The sequence below is a fragment of the Gorilla gorilla genome, chromosome 20, assembly GCF_029281585.2.
Source record: "Gorilla gorilla gorilla isolate KB3781 chromosome 20, NHGRI_mGorGor1-v2.1_pri, whole genome shotgun sequence".
Taxonomy (NCBI): domain Eukaryota; kingdom Metazoa; phylum Chordata; class Mammalia; order Primates; family Hominidae; genus Gorilla; species Gorilla gorilla.
Window position 1 is genome coordinate 63312807 of NC_073244.2, and position 22036 is coordinate 63334842.

General features: G+C 51.5%; 1 protein-coding gene across 3 annotated transcripts; it reads right to left on the bottom strand.

Moving 5' to 3' along the window:
• Positions 1-740: 740 nt before the first annotated feature.
• Positions 741-21670, bottom strand: ETFB (electron transfer flavoprotein subunit beta). 3 transcript variants are annotated; one of them, XM_019016484.4, is made up of 6 exons: positions 21483-21670; positions 9373-9531; positions 8577-8735; positions 5771-5833; positions 2336-2494; positions 741-953 (listed from the first exon to the last, which is right to left on the bottom strand). In XM_019016484.4, the coding sequence occupies exons 1-6, from the start codon at positions 21537-21539 to the stop codon at positions 783-785; spliced, it is 768 nt and encodes a 255-aa protein (XP_018872029.1). In that variant the 5' UTR covers positions 21540-21670; the 3' UTR covers positions 741-782. The 3 variants fall into 3 exon arrangements, with proteins under 3 accessions (XP_018872029.1, XP_055226220.1, XP_018872028.1); XM_055370245.2 differs by lacking the exon at positions 21483-21670 and adding an exon at positions 21242-21362; XM_019016483.3 differs by lacking the exon at positions 21483-21670 and having other exon boundaries at positions 9373-9876.
• Positions 21671-22036: the final 366 nt, after the last annotated feature.

Consider the following 22036-nt stretch of genomic DNA (forward strand, 5'->3'; position numbering starts at 1 on the left):
TCTGACTATCAGAAGGCCAGAGGAATGGAACACAATTTTTTAAATAAAAAATTAGTCCAGGTGCTGTGGCTCACGCTTGTAATCCCAGCACTTTGGGAGGCTGAGGTGGGCAGATCACTTGAGGTCAGGAGTTCAAGACAGCCTGGGCAACATGGTGAAACCCCGTCTCTACTAAAAATACAAAAATTAGCCGGGCGTGGTGGTGCAAGCCTGGGCAACAGAGCGAGACTCTGTCTCAAAAAACATAATTTAAAAAAATTAACCTGACTCTAGACCCAGGCTGTTCATTGCAACGCTAAGTTTTGATTCTCTGTGGCTTGTCTGTCTCACACCAGAACCACAGCTTCTGGCCTCATTCTCTCCTGTGTCCCTGCTGAGACTGGGGACACAAGAGAGAATGAGTGTCCTGCAAACATCGTGGATAAAAGCCCTTCTTCTCACCCACCTCACTGATATTTGTGTTCCAACACTCAACTTGGAAGTCATCTCCCTGGGAAATCTCTGACCCCACGGGCTGGGCCAGGCCAGGTCCCCCAGTTGGGTTCCCAAGGGCCCAGTGTGCCTCCACGTCTAGCATACTTCACCCCGAATTACAGCTGCCTTTGTCCTCACTGTCCCCCGCATCAATACAGAGGCTCCTCATGGGCAGGGACTGGATCCACAGGGCCTGGCACACAAAAGACTCAAGTAAATGTTGAATGAACCAAATAATGGGTCTCTAGGAAATAAGTTAACAGAGATAGATGTTGAGAGTCAGTTTTATTGCCATCTCTGGGAGGGGCTCAAATCCGCCCAATCTCCTTCAGCTTGGCCACCAGGTCCTCAGTGGTCTCCACCTTGACGCCGGCCGTGCGCTGGGGCGGGTCCTCCACACTGATTACAGAGAGCTTGGAGGTCAGGTCCACACCCAGGTCCCCAGGCTTGATCACCTCGATCTTCTTCTTCTTGGCTTTCTGCACATGGGAAGCCATTGTTCACAGGGCTGCGGAACTCCTGCCACCCTCCTGCCACCTCCTTCCCATGGGTGCCAGGCCTGCAGACCAGTCCCATGGGCTGAACCCTCCGGACCCACCCACTGGCCAGGACACACGAAACTTCTCACAGGGCCACACCTGGTGTGGACAACTCCTGCTGGCTAGGAGGCCCTGGGAGGCCCAACTACTGCAGCAGTCCTCCTTTAGGTAACCAAATCAGGAAGCCCTTCACTAGCTGCAACAGACTGGCAAACCCATCCTTTTGGTAGTAATGACTCAGTGGATTTTTGGTTGAGATGGCATGCTGAAGGCTCCCAATAGGCTGAGATGATGCACTGAACCCTCCCTATAAGCTGAGATGATGCGCTGAACCCTCCCTATAGGCTGAGATGATGCACTGAACCCTCCCTATAGGTTGAGATGATGCGCTGAACCCTCCCTATAGGCTGAGATGATGCCCTGAATCCTCCCTATAGGTTGAGATGATGCGCTGAACCCTCCCTATAGGCTGAGATGATGCCCTGAATCCTCCCAATAGGCTGAGATGATGCACTGAACCCTCCCTATAGGCTGAGATGATGCCCTGAACCCTCCCAATAGGCTGAGATGATGCACTGAACCCTCCCTATAGGCTGAGATGATGCACTGAACTCTCCCTATAGACTGAGATGATGCCCTGAATCCTCCCAATAGGCTGAGATGATGCACTGAACCCTCCCTATAGGCTGAGATGATGCACTGAACTCTCCCTATAGGCTGAGATGATGTAGTGAACACTCTGTAATGGCTGAAATGACTCACTGAACCCTCCCCATTAGTTGAGATAATCCAGTGAACCCCCCCTGTTGGCTGAGATGAATATTCTCTATTGGCGGAGATGACCCACTAAACTGTTAATATTGGCCAAGATGACCCAGCGAACCCAGCCATGATGATTAGTGAACTCTACCTGTTAGCCAAGAGACTCCATGCACCCTTCCTAGTTAACTAAGATGATCTACATGGTAACTTCACATTGGCAAAAATTACCAAGGGGACCCTCCCTAATGAACCTAGATGACCCAGTGAACTTGTTCCACTGGCTGGAATGACAAAGGGAACACCTTCTGCTGCCCAGCAAAGCCTTTCTACTGGCCTAGATACCAGCAAGCCCTCCCTGCCAGCCAAAGCAGCCCCCATGAACTCTCAGTATTGGCAGAGATGACCCAGCAAACTCTATCAGCCAAACTCCAGGTGACGGCTTCCTGTGCACGAGACCTCCTTTGGATCCTTCCCTCCCCACGTGCGACCACCGGGGGGCACTGGGCTGGCAATGTGCTTGCCACCCCCAGGCCCTCAGTGCCCGCTGGCCAGGGGCTCACCATGATGTTGGGCAGCGTGGCGTAGCGGGGCTCGTTGAGCCTCAGGTCAGCTGTCACCACAGCTGGCAGCTTCAGGCGCAGGGTCTCCAGGCCCCCATCGATCTCCCGCTCCACTTTCAACTTGTCCCCCTCCAGCGTCACCTGGGAGGCGAATGTGCCCTGGGGAGGGACAGTGTAGGAGGAGAGTGGGTGAGGCTAATTCAGGTCCGACCCGAGCAGTCTGCTTATGCCACTACTGAGTACACGCACGGACAAGTGAATGAATGAGGGAGCGAACAATGCAGGGTCCCGTGAGGTTTAGAATCGACCTTGTACACCTGGGAGAGGGTCTGTTTCCTTTCCCTGAGAGCCACGGTGTATGTCCTGATGTCCTATGTCCTGATGCTGCCAGTGAGGCCTCCCCGCCTTCCTGACAGGGAACATGTACTGAGTGCTAGGCCCTGCGCTAAGCAACTGATGTATCAAGTCATCGAATCCTCGTAGGAACTTTATGAGGTAAATGTTATTATCCCCACTTTACAGATGAGAGAAACTGAGGCAGCAAGATGCTGAGTTACATGCCCACTGCCACCCACAGCTGGTAAATCCAAAAGCTGAGAATCTGGCTCCCAACAGCCCCCCGTGAGGCTCCTCCGCTGGGCAGACAACAGAACTGTGTTGTGTCCACACCAGTCCTTAAACCACCTTCTGGGACCCCATCCTCTAGCCAGGTCCCTTTGCCTCTCAGTCCTGAATCAACATTTCCTCCCCTGGTAGCTGATGCCACCTACACTCCTCTTTGTCTAACGACCTTTGTCCCTGTACACTTATTAACTGGACACATTTTTCAGGTCTTAGTGTGAACATCACATCCCTTCATTCACAACCTCCTCCTAGTGCCCTTATGAACCTGCCCCTGGAGACACACTGTGAACATGACCAGTGAGGCACCAGCTTGGGTGGGCTCATATTCTGCCAGGGAAGACAACCAGTCACCAGAGAAAAACACACACACACAAATGAGATCATTTCCAATCAGAAGGAATAAGAAGAAAATAAGACACACGATGTGAGAGCAAGAAGGGCGCACGTTGGAGAAGCTAGTCAGACAGTGGTAAATGCTTTGAAGATAAAACAGGATAATGGTTTTGAATGTGTTGTCCCATCCAGTAGCCGCTGGCCATGTGTGGCTGCCCAGCCAGTGCAGCTGAGGAATGAATTTTAAATTTTATTTAAATTTAAATACTGATAATTTGGCCAGGCGCAGTGGCTCATGCCTGTAATCCCAGCACTTTGAGGGGCCAAGGCGGGTGGATCACTTGAGGTCAGGAGTTCAAGACCAGCCTGGCCAACATGGCGAAACCCTGTCTCTACTAAAAATACAAAAATTATCCAGGTATGGTGATGCATGCTTGTAATCCGATCTACTCGGGAGGCTGAGGCAGGAGAATCACTTAAATTCGGGAGGCGGAGGCTGCAGTGAGCCAAGATCGCGTCACTGCACTCCAGCCTGGGGACAGAACAAGACTCCACCTCAAAAAAATAAAAATAAATAAATACTGAGAATTCAAGACACATTATCATGATTGTGGTGATGATTTCATGGATGTAACACATATCAAAACTTAAATTTTGGAGGGCTGAGGTGAGCAGCTTGCTTGAGCCCAGGAGTTAAAGACCAGCTTGGGCAACATAGTGAGATCCCCATCTCTATCTAAATAAAAGAGTTTAAGAAAAGCAAACTTAACAAATTGTGCAACTTAGATATGTGCGGTTTATTGTAGGTAAATAACTCAACGAAGCTGTTAAAAAAAAACAAAAACAAACAAACAAACAAAAAAACACAGATACCCAATGCAGTTACTGGAAATGCAGTTACTAGAAAACTTTTAAGTTTGTTTTGAACAACTTGGGTGTGTAAATCTATTTCAACTGTCATCTTTAGGAATGTGTTTCTCATAGAAATTTAGCACCTGAATTGAGATGTGCTGTAAATATAAAATACATGCTGAATTTTGAAGATTTAGTACAAAGAAAATCCAAAAAACGTAAAATACAGATGATCCCTGACTTATGATGGTTTGAATTAAGATTTTTCAGTTTTCCGATGGTGTGACAGTGATAAACATTCAGTAGAAACCATACTGCCAGTGTCCGTACAACCATTCCGTTTTTTTAGTTCCAGTACAGTATTTGATAAATTACATGGGATATTTAGCACTTTATTATAAAATGTGCCTTATGTTAGATTATTTTACCCCACTGTAGGCTAACGTTAAGTGTTGTGACATGTTTAAGGTAGGCTGGGCTCAGCTATGATATTTGGTAGATTAAGAATATTAAATGCATTCTCTCAGTTATAATATTTTCAATTTATGATGGATTTATCAGGACGTAACCCCATTGCTTGTAGAGCATATGTATCTTAATATTTTTATGTTGATTACATGTTAAAATAATATTTTAGATATAATGGGGTGAAATAAAATATAATTTTGTCTGTTTCTTTTTAGTTTTTTATGTAGCTGTGAAAAATTTTAAATTTGTCTATGTGCCTTGCTGCCTTGCTTCTTTTTTTTTTTTTTTTTTTGAGACAGGGTTTCCCTCTTTCACCCAGGCTGGAGTACAGTGGTATGATCACAGCTCACTGCAGTCTCGACCTCCTGAGCTCAAGGGATCCTCCCACCTCAGCCTCCTGAGGCTGGTACTACAGGCATGTGCCATCACACCCAGCTAACTTTTCTTTTTTGGTAGAGATGGGGTCTAACTATGTTGCCAAGGCTGGTCTCGAACTCCTGGGCTCAAGTAATCCTCCCACCTTGGCCTCCCAAAGTGCCAGGACTACAGTTGTGAGCCACTGTGCCAAGCCTGCATTTCTTTTTTCTTTTTTTGAGACGGAGCCTCCCTCTGTTGCCAGGCTGGAGTGCAGTGGGGTGCGATCTTGCCTCACTGTAACCTCCGCCTCCCGAGTTCAAGCAATTCTCCCCCCTCAGCCCCCTGAGTAGCTGAGACTACAGGCGCATGCCACCACACCCAGCTAATTTTTAAATTTTTAGTGGAGATGGGGTTTCAACATGTTGACCAGGCTGGTCTCAAACTCCTCCTGACCTCAAGTAATCCACCTGCCTCGGCCTCCCAAAGTGCTGGGATTACAGGCATGAGTCACCATGCCTGGCCCCAGCCTGCATTTCTATCGGACTGGCAGAGATGGGGATTGGGGAACCTGGAGTTGAGCGGGTGGGCATGAGTATTTCACGTAGGATGGCAAGGAAGTCCCCTTTGAAGAGGTGATACCTCAGCAGAGACCTCAAGGAGGGGAACAAGAAAGCCATGAGGCAATCTAAGGGAACAGTGTTCCAGGAGGAGAGAACAGCAAATGCAAAGGCCTTGAGGCAGAAATGAGGTTTGAGGGATGAGGGCCTGGCCCTCAGCAGGTGCTCGCCACTCCAGTCTCACCTGTGGCCAGTCGAGAAATCCAGCTGTCATCTGCCCTGTCTGATTACAGTCATCATCGATGGCCTGAATGGGGAGAGACAGAAGACTGTATGACAATCAGTGGAGCTCATGGACCATTCGGGCCTCTGTCTAGAACAGGGGTTGGCAAACTTTTTCTTTCTTTTTTTTCTTTTTGAGATGGAGTCTTGCTCTGTCACCCAGGCTGGAGTGCAATGGTACAATCTTGGCTCACTGCAACATTCGCCTCTTGGGTTCAAGCAATTCTCCTGCCTCAGCCTCCTGAGTAGCTGGGATTACAGGCACCCAACACCACGCCCAGCTAATTTTTGTATTTTTAGTAGAGACAGGGTTTCAACATGTTGGCCAGGCTGGTCTTGAACTGCTGACCTCAGATGATCCCCCAAAGCTCTGGGATTACAGGCATGAGGCACCGCACCCAGTCGGGTTGGCAAACCTTTTCTATGGTGGAACAGATGTAGTAAATATTTCAGGCTCTGCAGGTCATACGGTCTCTGTCACGGTGACTCAGCGCTGCTGTTGTAGTGCACAGGCAGCCATAAATAATATGTAAATGAATGTATGTGGTGATGTTCCAATAAAGCTTTATTTACAAATCAGAGGTCGCTCTGGGCCATAGTTCACTGACTTTTGGTTTAGAATGATCCCCTCACTTGGGCCCAGAGATAAGCAGCCACTTGTCCAGGGACATGTGGGGCCACCTGGCATCCCTGTCGCCAAGTCTCTGCCCTCTGTATAAAGCCTCTCAGGAGTCCCACCCTATGTGGCCCCTGGGCAGCTGCATGAACAGGATCTGGGCCAGCAAGGACGTTCTAGCCCCAACCCAGTGATTGGTTCAGGGAGGGGCACATGACTCAAGCTGCACCAAAGAAGAATCAGCCCTGGGAGTTTGCTGGAGCCCTTGGGAAAGACGCTCCTTTCTTTCTGCTGGGGTCACTGGGGTGGTGGGATCTGAGCCTGGAGATGCAGACAGTGAAGACAAGGTAGAGGGGAGCCTACAGCTCATATGTGACCCTGGATCAAGCTGTGCCTGAAGCCCCTGATTTACGTGAGATAATAAATTCGCTTTCTGGCTTAAGCCAGTTTGAGTTGTGAATCTGCTTCCTAGAACAAACAGCATCCTGACCAGTTCATCCGGCATTTCCCCAGCTGGAGGCCCTGGCCCCAGGAACTGTCCCTGGCCCAGAACAGGTAGGACATCGGAGTCTGAGAACGACCAGCAAATGCAGGAGGCTGCAAAGGCCATGCTTCCAACACCTCGGCCTCTGCAGCCCCACCCAGGCCCTGCCTTTTTGGCCTGTTCTCCGGGTAGGCCCTTCGGCCACAGTTGACTGATCTGTACTCTGATGCCCCTGCTGTTGATAATCTCTCTCTGTTTCCTTCTGACTTTCTCAGGGCTGGGCAGGACACCCAGTGACCTACCTGGACCCATCAGCCTCCTCTTTGTCCCAGAACTGACCTGGCCCTGGGATCCCCATCTCTCTCTGGGGGCCCCAGCTCTACCTGAGCCTGCTGTGCTCTGCTGTCTCCGTGCTCTGCTTGACATACCTTGCAGTCTTTGGCCTTCCTTCTCAGCCTCATCCCTAATTCCCTGCCTCTTCTCACTCCCGTCTGCCTGTGGCTCTTCTGACGTCCCTCTTCTGCCCCTTCCCTGGTTGAGGCCATGAGGTTTGCCCTCAAATGAGATGAGCTACCCCTGAGCAGAGGTGGTGCCCGAGGGTCTCCTGGGGGAACAGATGAGCTCCATGTACCTCTGTCTCAGTGGGGAGCACCAGTGTGGCAGGGAAGGTTCTGGTCGGGTCCTCACCCAGCCCTAACCTCCTTCCCTAACTCCTGGCCTCCAATTTCCCATTCCAGTCCATTCTCAAAGCCCAGGGGGGCTCTTTCTGCACCTAGTGCTGATCCCACCCCTCTTCTGCTCATAGACCTCCCATAGCTCCCCAGTGCCCTCCAAAATTCTCAAATCTTTGTTTCAAGCCCAGGCCTGTCTCCTGAACCTGCATCGATGTCTCCTGGGCTCTTCACACTCCCCTTGTAGGATCCTCCTCTAACCTCCTGTTCTTCCTGGGTTTCCCACCTGTGTTACCAAGGCAGACCCAGGCACTGTCCTTGCCTCCTCCCTGCCCTCCCTCCCCATGCTAAGCCCAGTCTCTCCTGCCACATCATGTCTCTGCTCTGTCCTGTCACCTTTGGCTGAGGCCTCATTCTTCCCACGTGACCATCACCTCAGCCTCCCGGCCTCTAAACTCACCCGAAAGGATCTTTCTTCTTTTTTTCTTTTTTTTTGAGACAGAGTCTCGCTCTGCTCCCAGGCAGGAGTGCAGTGGTGCCTGGAGTGCAGTGGTGCGATCTTGTATCACTGCAACCTCTGCCTCCCAGGTTCCAGTGATTCTCATGCCTCAGCCTCCCAAGTAGCTGGGATTACAGGCAGGTGCCACCACACCCGGCTAATTTTTATATTTTCAGAAGAGATGGGGTTTCACCATGTTGGCCACGCTAATCTCAAACTCTCGACCTCAAGTGATCCACCCGCCTCGGCCTCCCAAAGTGCTGAGATTACAGGCGTAAGCCACCGTGCCTGGCCCAAGAGGATCTTTCTAACACCCAGAGGGACTCTGTCCTCCCTGCTCAAACTTTCTGTCAGGAGGGTCAGCAAAGTCCCAAGCTGCTCAGCCTGGAGTGGTGAATGCCCTGGGCCTGGCCACCTGCTGTCTCACCCCGTATCTCCACCACCCTCCTCCTGAGCAGGGATGAGCAAGGGGGCACAGGGAGGGCTGACCACAGCTACCTGTTTGCCCAGCAGCACCAGGTCCACCTTCTCCTTCTCTGCCAGCTTGGCCAGGACCCGAGCCACCTGCAGGGGACCCAAGCGTTCTGCTTCTGCTGGGGGCACCTCCACGTGGATACCTCGGTCTGCACCCATGGCCAGGGCGGTACGAATGGTCTCCTGCCAAGGACAGAGGGGCTTGACTTGGCTGCTATCCTCAGGGGGACCTAGGAGTCTGGCTCGCAGCCCCTCCTCCCTCAGACCCAAGAGTCCAGGCCCCCATCCCCTCCTTCCTCAGACCCAGGAGTCCAGGCCCCCATCCTCTCCTCCCTCAGACCCAGGAGTCCAGGCCCCCATCCCCTCCTCCCTCAGACCCAGGAGTCCAGGCCCCCATCCCCTCCTCCCTCAGACCCAGGAGTCCAGGCCCCCATCCCCTCCTCCCTCAGACCCAGGAGTCCAGGCCCCCATCCCCTCCTCCCTCAGACCCAGGAGTCCAGGCCCCCATCCCCTCCTCCCTCAGACCCAGGAGTCCAGGCCCCCATCCCCTCCTCCCTCAGACCCAGGAGTCCAGGCCCCCATCCCCTCCTCCCTCAGACCCAGGAGTCCAGGCCCCCATCCCCTCCTCCCTCAGACCCAGGAGTCCAGGCCCCCATCCCCTCCTTCCTCAGACCCAGGAATCCAGGCTATCAGCCCATCCTCCCTCAGACCCAGGGGTCCAGACTTCCAGCCTCCTCCTCCCTCAGACCCAGGAGTCCAGGTCCCAGCCCCTCCTCCCTCAGACCCAGGAGTCCAGCCCCCTCCCCAAGACCTTGAGCACCTGGCACTGTGCAGGCCCACAGCTGACGGCGATGACCTCCTTCACCAGCTTCTTCTCCTTGAGCCGCACAGCCTCCTCCACTGCGATCTCACAGAAGGGGTTCATGGAGTGCTTCACGCCATCCGTGACCACACCGGTCCTGTCAGGCTTCACTCGGATCTGCTCAGCAGGAGGGGAGGGGGCGGGGTCAGGAGGAAACAGGCAAGAAGGTGGGGGCCTCAGCGCCAACCCTCTCCCAGGCTGGATGAGGACAACAACAGCCTGGAAAGGGGCAGGGCCTTGTCCAGGGTCACACAGCTCCAGGGACAGAACTGGGTTAGGGTTTGTAGGCAGGGGCAGGTCACCCTGTCTCCTTCTCTCATCCAGCCATTCCTGGGTACCAGGGACATCTGACTTGATCATCCCTACTGTTGTCACTGCTCCTCTCAGGCCTGAAAGAGTGTTTCTCAAATTTACAGTATTTATGGTAACCCACAGTGAGAGGTACATTTTACTGTATCTCCAGGTGTATATAAATACATAACACACTGATACATAAATACAAATGAGGAGAAGAAAAGGAAAAACCAGTTAGGTAGACAGTTAAGGGTGGTCCTCAGAGAAGTAGCCTGCCTGAAAAATCACAGCTACAGGCAACAATAGAGCAGCCTGGGGAAAACTCAAGCTGTCCAGCACAGAAGCCTTTTGTTCTTTGTGTGACTGACAGGCTCCCAGGAAAAGTTCCCTCCCCTTTTCAGGCACGTACATGGTGGTCTCTGTGGGAACTTGCACAGGGAGGGGCGGAGCTTACCTAAAACAAACCCACGGTTACACAGACAAGAGAAGCGGAGCTTTGTGCTTGCCTAAAGACGTACCCACAACTACATAGATAACGGAGAGTTATGCAGATAGCTTTACAAATAAGATACTCAAACAGCTACAGAGATGAAAGGAGTTTCTTATAAAAGCTTTTGGTGTCTTTTGCTGTGCAGAAGCTCTTTAGTTTAACCATCAGAGTGAACAGGCAACCTACAGAATGGGAGGAAATTTTTGCAACCTACTCATCTGACAAATGGCTAATATCCAGAATCTACAATGAACTCAAACAAATTTACAAGAAAAAAACAAACAACCCCATCAAAAAGTGAGCGAAGGATATGAATAGACACTTCTCAAAAGAAGACATTTATGCAGCCAAAAAACACATGAAAAAATGCTCATCATCACTGGCCATCAGAGAAATGCAAATCAAAATCACAATGAGATACTGTCTCACACCAGTTAGAATGGCGATCATTAAAAAGTCAGGAAACAACAGGTGCTGGAGAGGATGTGGAGAAATAGGAACACTTTTACACTGTTGGTGGGACTGTAAACTAGTTCAACCCTTGTGGAAGTCGGTGTGGTGATTCCTCAGGGATCTAGAACTAGAAATACCATTTGACCCAGCCATCCTATTACTGGGTATATAACCAAAGGATTATAAATCATGCTGCTATAAAGACACATGCACACATATGTTTATTGCGGCACTATTCACAATAGTAAAGACTTGGAACCAACCCAAATGTCCAACAATGATAGACTGGATTAAGAAAATGTGGCACATATACACCATGGAATACTATGCAGCCATAAAAAATGATGACTTCATGTCCTTTGTAGGGACATGGATGAAGCTGGAAACCATCATTCTCAGCAAATTATCGCAAGGACAGAAAACCAAACACCGCATGTTCTCACTCATAGGTGGGAATTGAACAATGAGAACACATGGACACAGGAAGGGGAACATCACACATCGGGGCTGTCGTGGGGTGGGGGGAGCGGGGAGGGATAGCATTAGGAGATATACCTAATGCTAAAGGACGAGTTACTGGGTGCAGCACACCAACATGGCACATGTAAACACATGTAACAAACCTGCACGTTGTGCACATGTATCCTAAAACTTAAAGTATAATAATAATAATAAATAAATAAATAAATAATTAAAAAAAAAAAAGCTTTTGGAATCAACTGTAAAAATGGCAACCCGCTTGGGCTTCCCTCTCCTCTGCGGAGAGCTTTCTTCTTTTGCTTATTAAACTTTCGCTCCAACCTCACCCTTTGGGTGGTCTATGCTCTTTAATTCTCTTGGTTGTGAAATGAGCTCAGATAACACCTTAGACAATGTGACCGGTGACCCTGACCTATTTCACAAATGCCACTGCAGTGTAAGGGTCAGTGACCAATACTGACCCTAGCTACACACACACCATACCCTGACATTTTCTACCCTTTTTCAGAAAAATGCCAGCCCTCTGCCTGGATGTCATGATCACACATGGTCACAACCTAATTTGGAAAACACCAGCACCAAAGACCTCTTTGCTAAACAGACAAGGGAGGTAAGGGAGGTGGGTAGCAAACCCCACCCATTTGCTTCTGCACATCATTTTTGTCTCTCCTGGGCCCCACTGTGTGCCTGGCTCTGAGCTGGATCCTGGGGACACCATCATGTGCCAGGGAGAGAGGCTTCCGGTGTAGACCAGGGTGTAGCGTGAACCACTAACCACTCTCCTATTAGTTTCTCTCGGCTGCCGTAACAAATCACCATATATTTGGTGGCTTAGAATCTTACAGCTCTGGAGGCCAGAAGCCCAAAGTCAGTGTCACCAGGGTGAGACCAAGGGGTCTGCAGGCCCCGGGAGGAACACGTTTCTTGCCTCCTCCAGCTTCTGCTGACACTCCCTGGCTTGTGGCTGCATCGCTTTATCTTCAATGCCAGCATCCTCAGCTCTGTCTTCATGTGGCCTTCTCCTCTCTGTGTGTGTCTAGTTTCCCTCTGTCTCTCTCTTATAAGGACTCTTGAGATGGCATTCAGGGCCCACCTAAATAATCCAGGATAATGCCCCCATCTCAAGATGCTTAATTTAATCACATCTGCAAAGACCCTGTTTCTAATTTCTTTTTTTTTTTTTTAGATGGGCTCTTGCTCTGTCGCCCAGGCTGGAGTACAGTGGTGAAATCTCGGCTCGCTGCAACCTCTGCCTCCCGGGTTCAAGCAATTTGCCTGCCTCAGCCTCCCAAGTAGCTGGGATTACAGGCATGCATCACCACGCCTGGCTAATTTTTGTATTTTTAGTAGAGACAGGGTTTCACCATGTTGGCCAGGCTGGTCCTGAACTCCTGACCTCAGGTGATCTGCTCTCCTCGGCCTCCCAAAGTGCTGGGATTACAGGCATAAGCCACCATGGCCAGCCTGCAAAGACCCTGTTTCTTAGTGATTTCCCCTTCTCAGGCGCCAGGGATTGAAACCTGGCTGTTTTGGAGGGCTATTTCTTGGCCCACCATAATCCTCTTTTTTTCTTTCTTTTTTTTTTTGAGATGGAGTCTTGCTCTGTTGTCCAGGATGGAGAGCAGTGGCATGATCTCAGCTCACTGCGACCTCTGCCTCCCCAGTTCAAGCGATTCTCCTGCCTCAGCCTCCCGAGTAGCTGGGATTACAGGTGCCCACCACCACGCCCAGCTAATTTTTTGTATTTTTAATAGAGACAGGGTTTCACTATGTTGGCCAGGCTGGTCTCGAACTCCCGATCTCCGGTGATCCACCCACCTCGGCCTCTCAAAGGCAGGGGATTACAGGCGTGAGCCACCGCTCCCGGCCCAACCTGAGTTTTTATAAGGTCATTCTGGATTCTTGGTGGAGAAAATTGGAAAAGGATGAGAGGAAGTGGGGAGAGAGCTGGGTGGCTGTTTGTCACCAAAGTGAGAGGTGACAGTGGCTCAGACAGCTGTGACAGCAGAGACAGATGCAAGAGGTTTCTGGAGGTGCAACTGACAGGCCATGGTGCGTGATGGGAAGATGACACCAAAAAGGGGCTTCCAGTCAGTACATCAGCCAGAGCCGGGAAGACGGCGAGTTTGGTTTGGGGCACAAATTTTTAAAAAGCCTCCAGGGACATCCAGAGAAGCCTTGCTAGGGAGCTGCCCCATTTGGCCTGGAGCCTGCCCTCTTCCTCTTCTCCCATGTGGCCGCCACCCAGGGCTTGGCCAGAGCAGATCTCGGGTGGCAGCTGAGCCTGGTGAGGACACTGGGATGCTCTTGCTATTTCCCTGCCCCTTTTTCTCTGGGGCTGTGGGTGTAACTGTTCCTCCCACAGGCAGGACAGAATCCGAGATGAGAAGGTGGGACCCATAAGGGGCTTCCCACTCTGGCTGTGCCTCATGGAGAGGGTAACATTAAAAGATGGAGGATGGAGACTGGGCGCAGTGGCTCCTGTCTGTAATCCCAGAAATTTGGGAGGCCAAGGTGGGAGGATCGCTTGTGCCCAGGAGTTGGATACTAGCCTGGGCAACAGGTTCTACAAACAACAACAACAACAAAAACAAAAACAGCTGGGCGTGGTGGCTCACGCCTATAATCCCAGCACTTTGGGAGGCCAAGGTGGGCGGATCACCTGAGGTCAAGAGTTCAAGACCAGCCTGGCCAACATGGCAAAACCCCATCTCTACTAAAAATAAAAATAAAATAAAAAATTAGCCGGGCATGGTAGTGCACGCCTGTAATTGCAGCTACTCAGAGGCTGGGGCAGGGAGAATTGCTTGAACCCAGGAGGTGGAGGTTGTAATGAGCCAAGATTGCTTCACGGCACTCCAGCCTGGGCGACAGAGCAAGACTCCGCCTCAAAACAAACAAACAAACAACAACAACAACAACAACAAAAAAAACAGCCAGGTATGGTGGCACACACCTGTAGTCCCAGCTACTCAGGAGGCTGAGGCGGGAGGATCACCTGAGCCCAGGAGGTCAAGGGTGCAGTGAGCCGTGATCATGCCACTACATGTAACCTGGGTGACAGAGCAAGACCTCATCTCAAAAAAGAAGAAAAAAAGAAAAAGAAAAAAGAGAAAGAGGAGAAGGAGCTGGAAGAGGAGAGGAAAGAGAAAGAACTGTTATTTTCAGCTCTCTGGTTGCCCAGGCTGGAGTGCAGAGGTGCCACCTTGCCTTACTGCAACCTCCACCTCCCGGGCTCAGGTGATCCTCCCACTTCAGCCTCCCCAGTAGCTGGGACCACAGGCGGGCACCATCATGCCGGGCTAATTTTTTTTTTTTACTTTTTGTAGAGAAAGGATTTCCCCGTGTTTCCCAGGCTGGTCTGGAACTCCCGGCCTAAAGTGATCCGCCTGTTTCGGCCTACCAAAGTGATGGGATTACAGGTGTGAGTCGCAGTGCCTGGTCTTTTTTCTTAAAATAAACAAACAAACAAACAAACAAACAAACACAACATAGGAGTTGCCCCTTTAAGACAGAAAAGAACCTCATCCACCCATCAGTAAGAGGCCCCAAGCTTCTTGCTGTGAGTCAGGGAAGCATCTGAAGGGCCTCAAGCCACATCTTGCTCTTGCTCTGGCAGAACTCCCAGCCCTAAGCTCCTGATTCCCAGGCTCCTGACTCCTGAGGAGAAAGGGTAAGAACTTTCCAGACACACACACACACATGCACACACACACACACACCCGAGGAAACAAACTAGCTCATCTTCTCAATTAAGCTTGAGTTGATTTTAAGCTTGAAAAACAGTTTAGTTATATTACATAAGGCAGGAAACAATCGTAGGGCTGAAAAATGATAGCTTGTTTGTTTTTTAAATAATGATGGCTCATGCCTGTAATCCCAGCACTTTAGGAGACTGAGGAAGGAGGATCACTGGAGCCCAGGATTTCAAGACCAGCCTGGGCAACACAGAGAGACTCCATCTCTACCAAAAAACAAAATTAGCAGGTCATGGTGGTGTGCACCTGTAGTCCCAGCTACTGAGGCTGAGGTGGGAGGACGGCTTGAACCCAGGAGGGTCGAGGCTGTGGCGAGCTGTGACTGTACCACTCTAGCCTGGGTGACAGAGCTAGACCTTGTCTCAAAAAGAAAAAAAAAGTTTTATAATTGAGGTAAATCATTCAGCATTAAATGCTGGCTTTCTCTTAAAGAGACGACATATCCACCAATATCAAAAACAGCCTCAAAGCTGGGCGTGGCGGCTCACACCTGTAATCCCAGCACTTTGTGGGGCTGAGGTGGGTGGATCACTTGTGGTCAGGAGTTGGAGACCAGCCTGGCCAACATGGTAAAACCCCATCTCTACTAAAAATACAAAAATTAGTCGAGCGTTGTAGCACATGCCTGTAATTCCAGCTACTCGGGAGGCTGAGGGAGGAGAATCGCTTGAAACCGGGAGGTGGAGGTTGCAGTGAGCAGGGATCACATCAATGCACTCCAGCCTGGGTGACAGACCAGATTCTATCTCAAAAAAAAAAAAAAAAAAAAAGAAAAAAATTTTTTTTAAAAAGCAGCACTGACCCATGCAGACAACGAGTCAAGGGTTTTATATGCATTAACTCGTTTGACCATCCTAGTAGCCTGTGAGGTTGTTTACTGCCATTACCAGTCTCATTTTACAGATGAGGCAACTGAGGCACAGAGAGGCCAAGTACCTTGGCCAGGGTCACAGAGCATGGAAGTGGCAGGACCACGGGTCTAACCCCAAATCTGTCTTGGGAATTGTGAGACTCTGAAAGAGGCTACGTGTGCCCACGGTGTTAGGAGAGCCAGTCTTCCTATTTGTTGTCCACTGCAGGCAAGAGGGATTTTCTTCTATTCTCTTTTCTTTCTCTCTCTCTTTCTCTTTCTTTTTGATACAGAGTCTTGTTCTGTTGCCCAGGCTGGGGTGCAGTAGTATGATCTTGGCTCACTGCAAACTCCGCCTTCTGGGTTCAAGCGATTCTCCTGCCTCAGCCTCCCCAGTAGCTGGGACTACAGGTGCCTGCCACCACGCCTGGCTAATTTTTTGTATTTTTAGTAGAGACAAGGTCTCACCATGTTAGCCAGGATGGTCTCAATCTCCTAACCTTGTGATCCACCCGCCTCAGCCTCCCAAAGTGCTGAGATTACACGTGTGAGCCACCGCGCCCGGCCCACGCCTGGCTAATTTTTTTATTTTTAGTAGAGATGGGGTTTCGTCATGTTGGCCATGCTGGTCTCGAACTCCTGACCTCAGGTGATCCGCCCACCTCGGCCTCCCAAAATGCTGGAATTACAGGTGTAAGCCACCACGCCCGGCCCAAGAGGGATTTTATAAAGTGATTTTCGACAGCTCTTCCTGAACCCCTGACACAGCTCAAGGACTTGTGTGGTTCTGTCCTCTAGGCTTTTCTGTCAAGCGAGTCCCTGGGGACGCGCTAGGGCACTCAGCAAGCAGGACAGCCAAGGCCAGGGAGCCACCCCAGTGACAGATCACTAACTCGGCGGGGGGCAGACAGAGAACTCGTCCCTGAGGTGACATGTGAACCCCACGTGTGCCCTGTCAGACAAGGTGGCCTTGCTGAGAGCAGGAGGGGCAAGTGTGTGGAGACCAAAGAGGAAAACCTGAAGAAACACCAGGCGCTCCCAGACGAGAGGGTGTGGCTGGTCAGGGTTGGGCCCCGAGATGGAAACACGTTTTCTGGGCCTGGAGTTTCTATCCTGTGGGGTCATCTCTAAGAAAATGAATCCCAGATAATGAATACAAAATTGCCCAGCCTCTCCTGGGGTTTTTTTTTTTTTTTTGTGAGACGGAGTCTTCCTCTGTCACCCAGGCTGGAGTGCAGTGGCACGATCTCGGCTCACTGCAACCTCCACCTCCCTGGTTCAAGCGATTCTTCTGCCTCAGCCCCCCGAGTAGCTGGGACTACAGGCATGCGCCACCACGCCCAGCTAATTTTTGTACTTTTAGTAGAGACAGAGTTTCACTCTGTTGGCTAGGATGGTCTTGAACTCCTGACCTCGTGATCCACCCACCTCAGCCTCCCAAAGTGTGCGTTTACAGGCGTGAGCCACCAGGCCCAGCCTTTCTCCTGGGGCCTTGAAAGAGGCCCTGAAGGTTAAGCTTCATCAGCTTCCTGGAAAATGTGCCCCTGAACAGGACAGGGTGTTACTGAGTTGCCAAATACCTATTAAAATGCTAGATACACGCACATACCCAGAAACATGCACACAGCCGGACACACATACACACACACACACACACACACACACACACACACACACGAATACACTCTGAGCACAGCATTTGTTATGTTTTGAATAAATGACTAACTAAACATCCATTACTACTACTCCCAATAAAAACACTTATTGCAGCTGGTCACAGTGGCTCACACCTGTAATCCCAGCACGTTGGGAGGCTGAGGCGGGCGGATTACCTGAGGTCAGGAGGTCTAGACCAGCCTGGCTAACATAGCAAAACCTCGTTTCTACTAAAAATACAAAAATTAGCCAGGCGTGGTGGCTCACACGTGTAATCCCAGCTACTCAGGAGGCTGAGGCAGAGTTGCTTGAACCTGGGAAGTGGAGGTTCCAGTGAGCTGAGATCGTGCCACTGCACTCCAGCCTGGGCAACAGAGATAGACTCCGTCTCAAAAAATAAAACAAAACAAACCACTGTGTGCCAGGCACTGTTCCAAGGGCTTATTTAATTTTCATTACAACTCAATAAAGTAGATAGTACCATTATCCCCATTGTACAGAGTAGAAAAATGAGGCTCAGAGTGGTGAAGCAATTTCCTCAAGGTCACACAGCAGAAGTGTACGCAAGCGCTGGGCTTGGAGGCTGAGGTCTGCACTATTCTAGTAGTGCACCCACCGTCTCAGGAAGCAGTGACCACATCAAACTGTCTTCCCCACACCTGGAGCTCAAATTCCAGAAGGGGCGACAGACACCAGAGCAACCAATAAGTAAACAACACTGTGGATTACAAAGTGTCCACACCAGCTTCCCTCTGGGGACAAGCTGGGCTCTCAGAGGGTGCCCCTGCTCCCACCTCTTTCATGGAGAATGTGAGTCACTCCCTCCACTCAGTTAGGTTGGCTCCTTGAACTTTCATCTCTAGCAAACATGCTTTCCTCTCCCTTCCTAGTTGCTAAGTATAGGGGAAAACACAGCAAAACACAGGGACCTGGGGCCTGTGATTTTAAGGAGGCAAGCAGGGAAGTCCTCCCAGAGAAGGTGATGTTTGAGCAAGGAGGTGAAAGAGGTCAGGGAGTGAGCACGTGATTCTGGGAACAGAGGTGGATCAGACATGGCCCCCCTCTGCAGGGAGCTACCAGCCTGGGGATGATGGAGTAGGGCAGTGGGGAACATGGGGTAAACAGAGGATCCCAATCCAGTCTGGCGAGGGCTGATGGAAGCAAATCTAGGGACTGCAGAAGCCCCCAGGGATATACCAAGGCAACCTGAGGGTGTAGGGTCAGGGGCTTCCTGGAGGAGGCGATGCCAGGGAGAATCACTAAATTATTATTATTATTATTTTGAGACCGAGTCTAGCTCTGTCACCCAGGCTGGAGTACAGGGACACAATCCTGGCTCACTGCAACCTCTGCCTCCCAGGTTCAAGCGATTCTCCTGCCTCAGCCTCCCGAGTAGCTGGGACTACAGATACGTGCCACCATGCCTGGCTAATTTTTTTATTTTTAGGAGAGATGGGGTTTCACCATGTTGGCCTGGCTGGTCTCAAACCCCTGACCTCAACTGATCCACTCGCCTCGGCCTCACAAAGTGCAGGGATTAGAGGTGTGAGCCACCGCGCCTGGCCGAGAATCACTAGATTTTGATATAATCCATGAGTTGGAGTTGGGCAGGACGAAGGACAGAAAGCAGAGGTAGGAGGGTGGTGCTGGAAGAAGGCATGGAACGGGCGAGCCGCGGCCTGGTCTGTCAGGACAGGAGGAGCAGGTCACAGTGGCAGAAGCACAAAGGGTAAGGGAGGGTCCAAGGAGGGAAGTGGACGGCTGAAGCAGACCATGAAGAGGAGGCTGGACCACAAAGCATCCCAAATGCCAGGCAGAGGGGCTGCGACTCTGTCCTGAGGGTGCTGGGGAGCCACAGGCAGGCTGGGAGCAGGGGAGAGCAGGGTGAGCTCTGGGTGCAGAAAGGCCCCTAAGGCTGGGTAGAGGTGGGCTGAGAGGGAGAGACTGGGAGTGAGGGAGAACCAGGGTGAGGGTCCAGGTGAGACAATGACACCAAGAAACAATAGGGCAAGAAGGGCGGGGGGTGGAGAACTGACAGCTTTGGGAGAAGGGAAAGGGGGTGGGACAGTACCCAGGTCTAATCTGGTGTTTAGGAAGCTGGCAGGGTCTGAATCATTTATTTGTTCTGAAAACGACATCAACAGACACATCCAGTGAGACAGGATGTAATGCAGGGAGCCCTGGGGCACTGCGGGAGGGGAAGGCAGCACCCTCTGGAAAGGACAGTAGCTGATTCAACGCGGCCTTCACGCTTCCCCTCTGTTCTCTCCCTGAGCACACCAGAGACATCCATGTGCCAGGCTCTGTGCTGAGTGATGCTGGGACCAGAGCTGAGTCAAACGTGGGCCTGCACCATGGGGGAGACGGATCCAATCCCAGACATGCCAGGCGGGGAAGGCCAGGGCTGGGATGGAGAGAGGAGGCCCAGGGAGCTGTAGGACTCCAAAGATGTGACAGTAACGAACAGTCAGAGCAGGGAGGAAACCAAGTGTTGGGTCCCAGGACCCCAAGAGGAATGTGTGTCAAAAGGGCTACAGGTGACATCCCTGTCATGTGCTGCCAGAGGCATCATTAGGACAGGGGGCATTGAGGGAGATGGGAGAGCAGAGTCTAGAGCCAGACTTGCCCGGGGTTTCGATCGTAACTCTGCCACTTACTGGCTGGGAGATCTGACAGGCCTCAGTTTCCTCATCTATCCAATGGAACTAATAATACAAAGGGTCGGCCAGGCACGGTGGCTCACGCCTGTAATCCCAGCACTTTGGGGGGCCGAGGCAGGTGGGTGGATCACCTGAGGTCTGGAGTTTGAGACCAGCCTGACCAACATGGTGAAACCCCATCTCTACTAAAAATACAAAAAATTAGCCAGGTGTGGTGGTGCATGCCTGTAATCCCAGCTACCTGGGAGGCTGAGGTAGGAGAATCGCTTGAACTTGGGAGGCGGAGGTTGCAGTGAGCCAAGACTGCGCCATTGCACTCCAGCCTGGGCAAAAAGAGCAAAACTCCGTCTCAAAAAATAAAAATAAATAATAAATAATACAAAGGGTACTGAAAGGACTGAATGGGTTAATCTCTGCAAAGGACTTGGAATGATGCCTGCCACGTAAGTACCGCTAAATGCTGGCTGCTATCATCACTGACACTTTCATGCTCAAGTCTGGCTCCTGTACCCTCTTCCCCAGCCCACTCCCTAAGCAGGCAGGGGCAGTATCAGTGTCAACTTTGTGACCCTGGTTTTGCCCACCCTGAGGCCTCCAGGGTGCCAGGCCCTGCGCTAGGTAATGCTGGGGACACGGAGGTAAGTCCCCAGGCTGATGGGAAGGACAGACATGGACAGACAGTCACCATCGTCAGTCCAGTTCAGGCCAAGCATTGAGAGAAACGGGCCTGAGAGACCGTGTCTGATTCACCTTTGTCCACACCAGCTTCCCTCTGGGGACAACAAGCCAGGCGCTCAGAGAGCACCCTCCCCCACCTCTTTCATGGAGAATGTGAGCTACCCCCAGCTCAGTCAGGTTGGCTCCTTGAACTTTCATCTCTAGCAAACACACTTCTCTCTCCCTAGCTAGAGCCTCCTGGCTCACCCTGTGGCTATGGAGGGTGGAAAGCAGCTTCTGCGGCCCCACAGGACCCTGTCTGACTCCCTCTATAGCACATTTCGGGTAATATAAGAGTACAATGGTAAGTAATGCAGCCTAGTGGGTGAAAGCAGTCAGAGGAACCTGGATAGAACTCTCGGCTCTGCCCTTCTCTAGCTGGGTGACCTCTCTGTGCCTCAGTTTCTCCGTGCGTTAAACAGGGACCGTGACTTCTTCCAGTGGGTAAGAAATAGAGAAAGCAACTCACTCTGAACAGTTATCAAGAGAGTGAATCCAGAACGAGGGAAAAGAGAACATGGCCGTGACCCCGGAGGGATCGGATGTTAGAACTTCACTCTTGGATTTTTGCCCTCAGGTGACTTTGACGTTTGGGGGTTAAAGCGGCAGAGGTCGGGGGTTACGAGAAGATCCCCACCCAGTGTGCGCTCGTGGCCCCGGAAGCACACGGCTGCGGGACTCAGGGATGTGGGAGAGGGGGGCCCGGTCACCTTCACGGCGTAGTCGATGACCCTCTTGACAGCTACGAGCGCGCGCAGCTCCGCCATCTTCCCGCCGCAGCCACTTACAGGGTCAGCCCGCACCCTCAGCGGCTCAGTCCAGAAGCCCCACCACCCCCGCCCCCCGCGCCCCTCTCTGCGCCTGCGCGCAGCACGGTCAGCCAGTCAACCGCTGCAGAGCCCGCCTCCCCTACAGAGGACCAATCGAGAGGCCGGAGGGAAGGGAGGTGTGGCAAGCAACGCAAACCAATGGGAAGCGGATCTCGGGGAGCGAGCGGGACCTGGAGAGGGAAGGAAAGGCCTGGCGGAGAGGGCAGGGTAGAGAACTAGGGGAAAGGTCGTGCACTGGAGGGAAGCGCGCCCGGAGTTTATAGATCCTCCCGGTCCTATAAACACTTCCCGGTATCCCCGGATCTGCTCTCCCTCTCCAGATCCCCCACTTCTTCCCGGCCTCTCCAAGTCGCGGTACTCGTATTCCCACGCCTCTGAATCCTCGCGCGTCGGTCTCTCCACTCTCTCCATCCCCGTGTTCCCTGTCCCTTCCA

Bases quoted from the DNA above. Each gene is read 5' to 3' on its own strand.
- ETFB (XM_019016483.3), bottom strand. From the start codon at position 9,861: ATGTACCTCTCACTGTGGGTTACCATAAATACTGTAAATTTGAGAAAC. The intron at 8,736-9,372 runs GTGCTCAAGGTC...TGTCCTTGGCAG, and splicing joins GTGGGCCTGCACAGTGCCAG to GAGACCATTCGTACCGCCCT. The intron at 954-2,335 runs GTGAGCCCCTGG...TCCCATGTGCAG, and splicing joins CCACGCTGCCCAACATCATG to AAAGCCAAGAAGAAGAAGAT.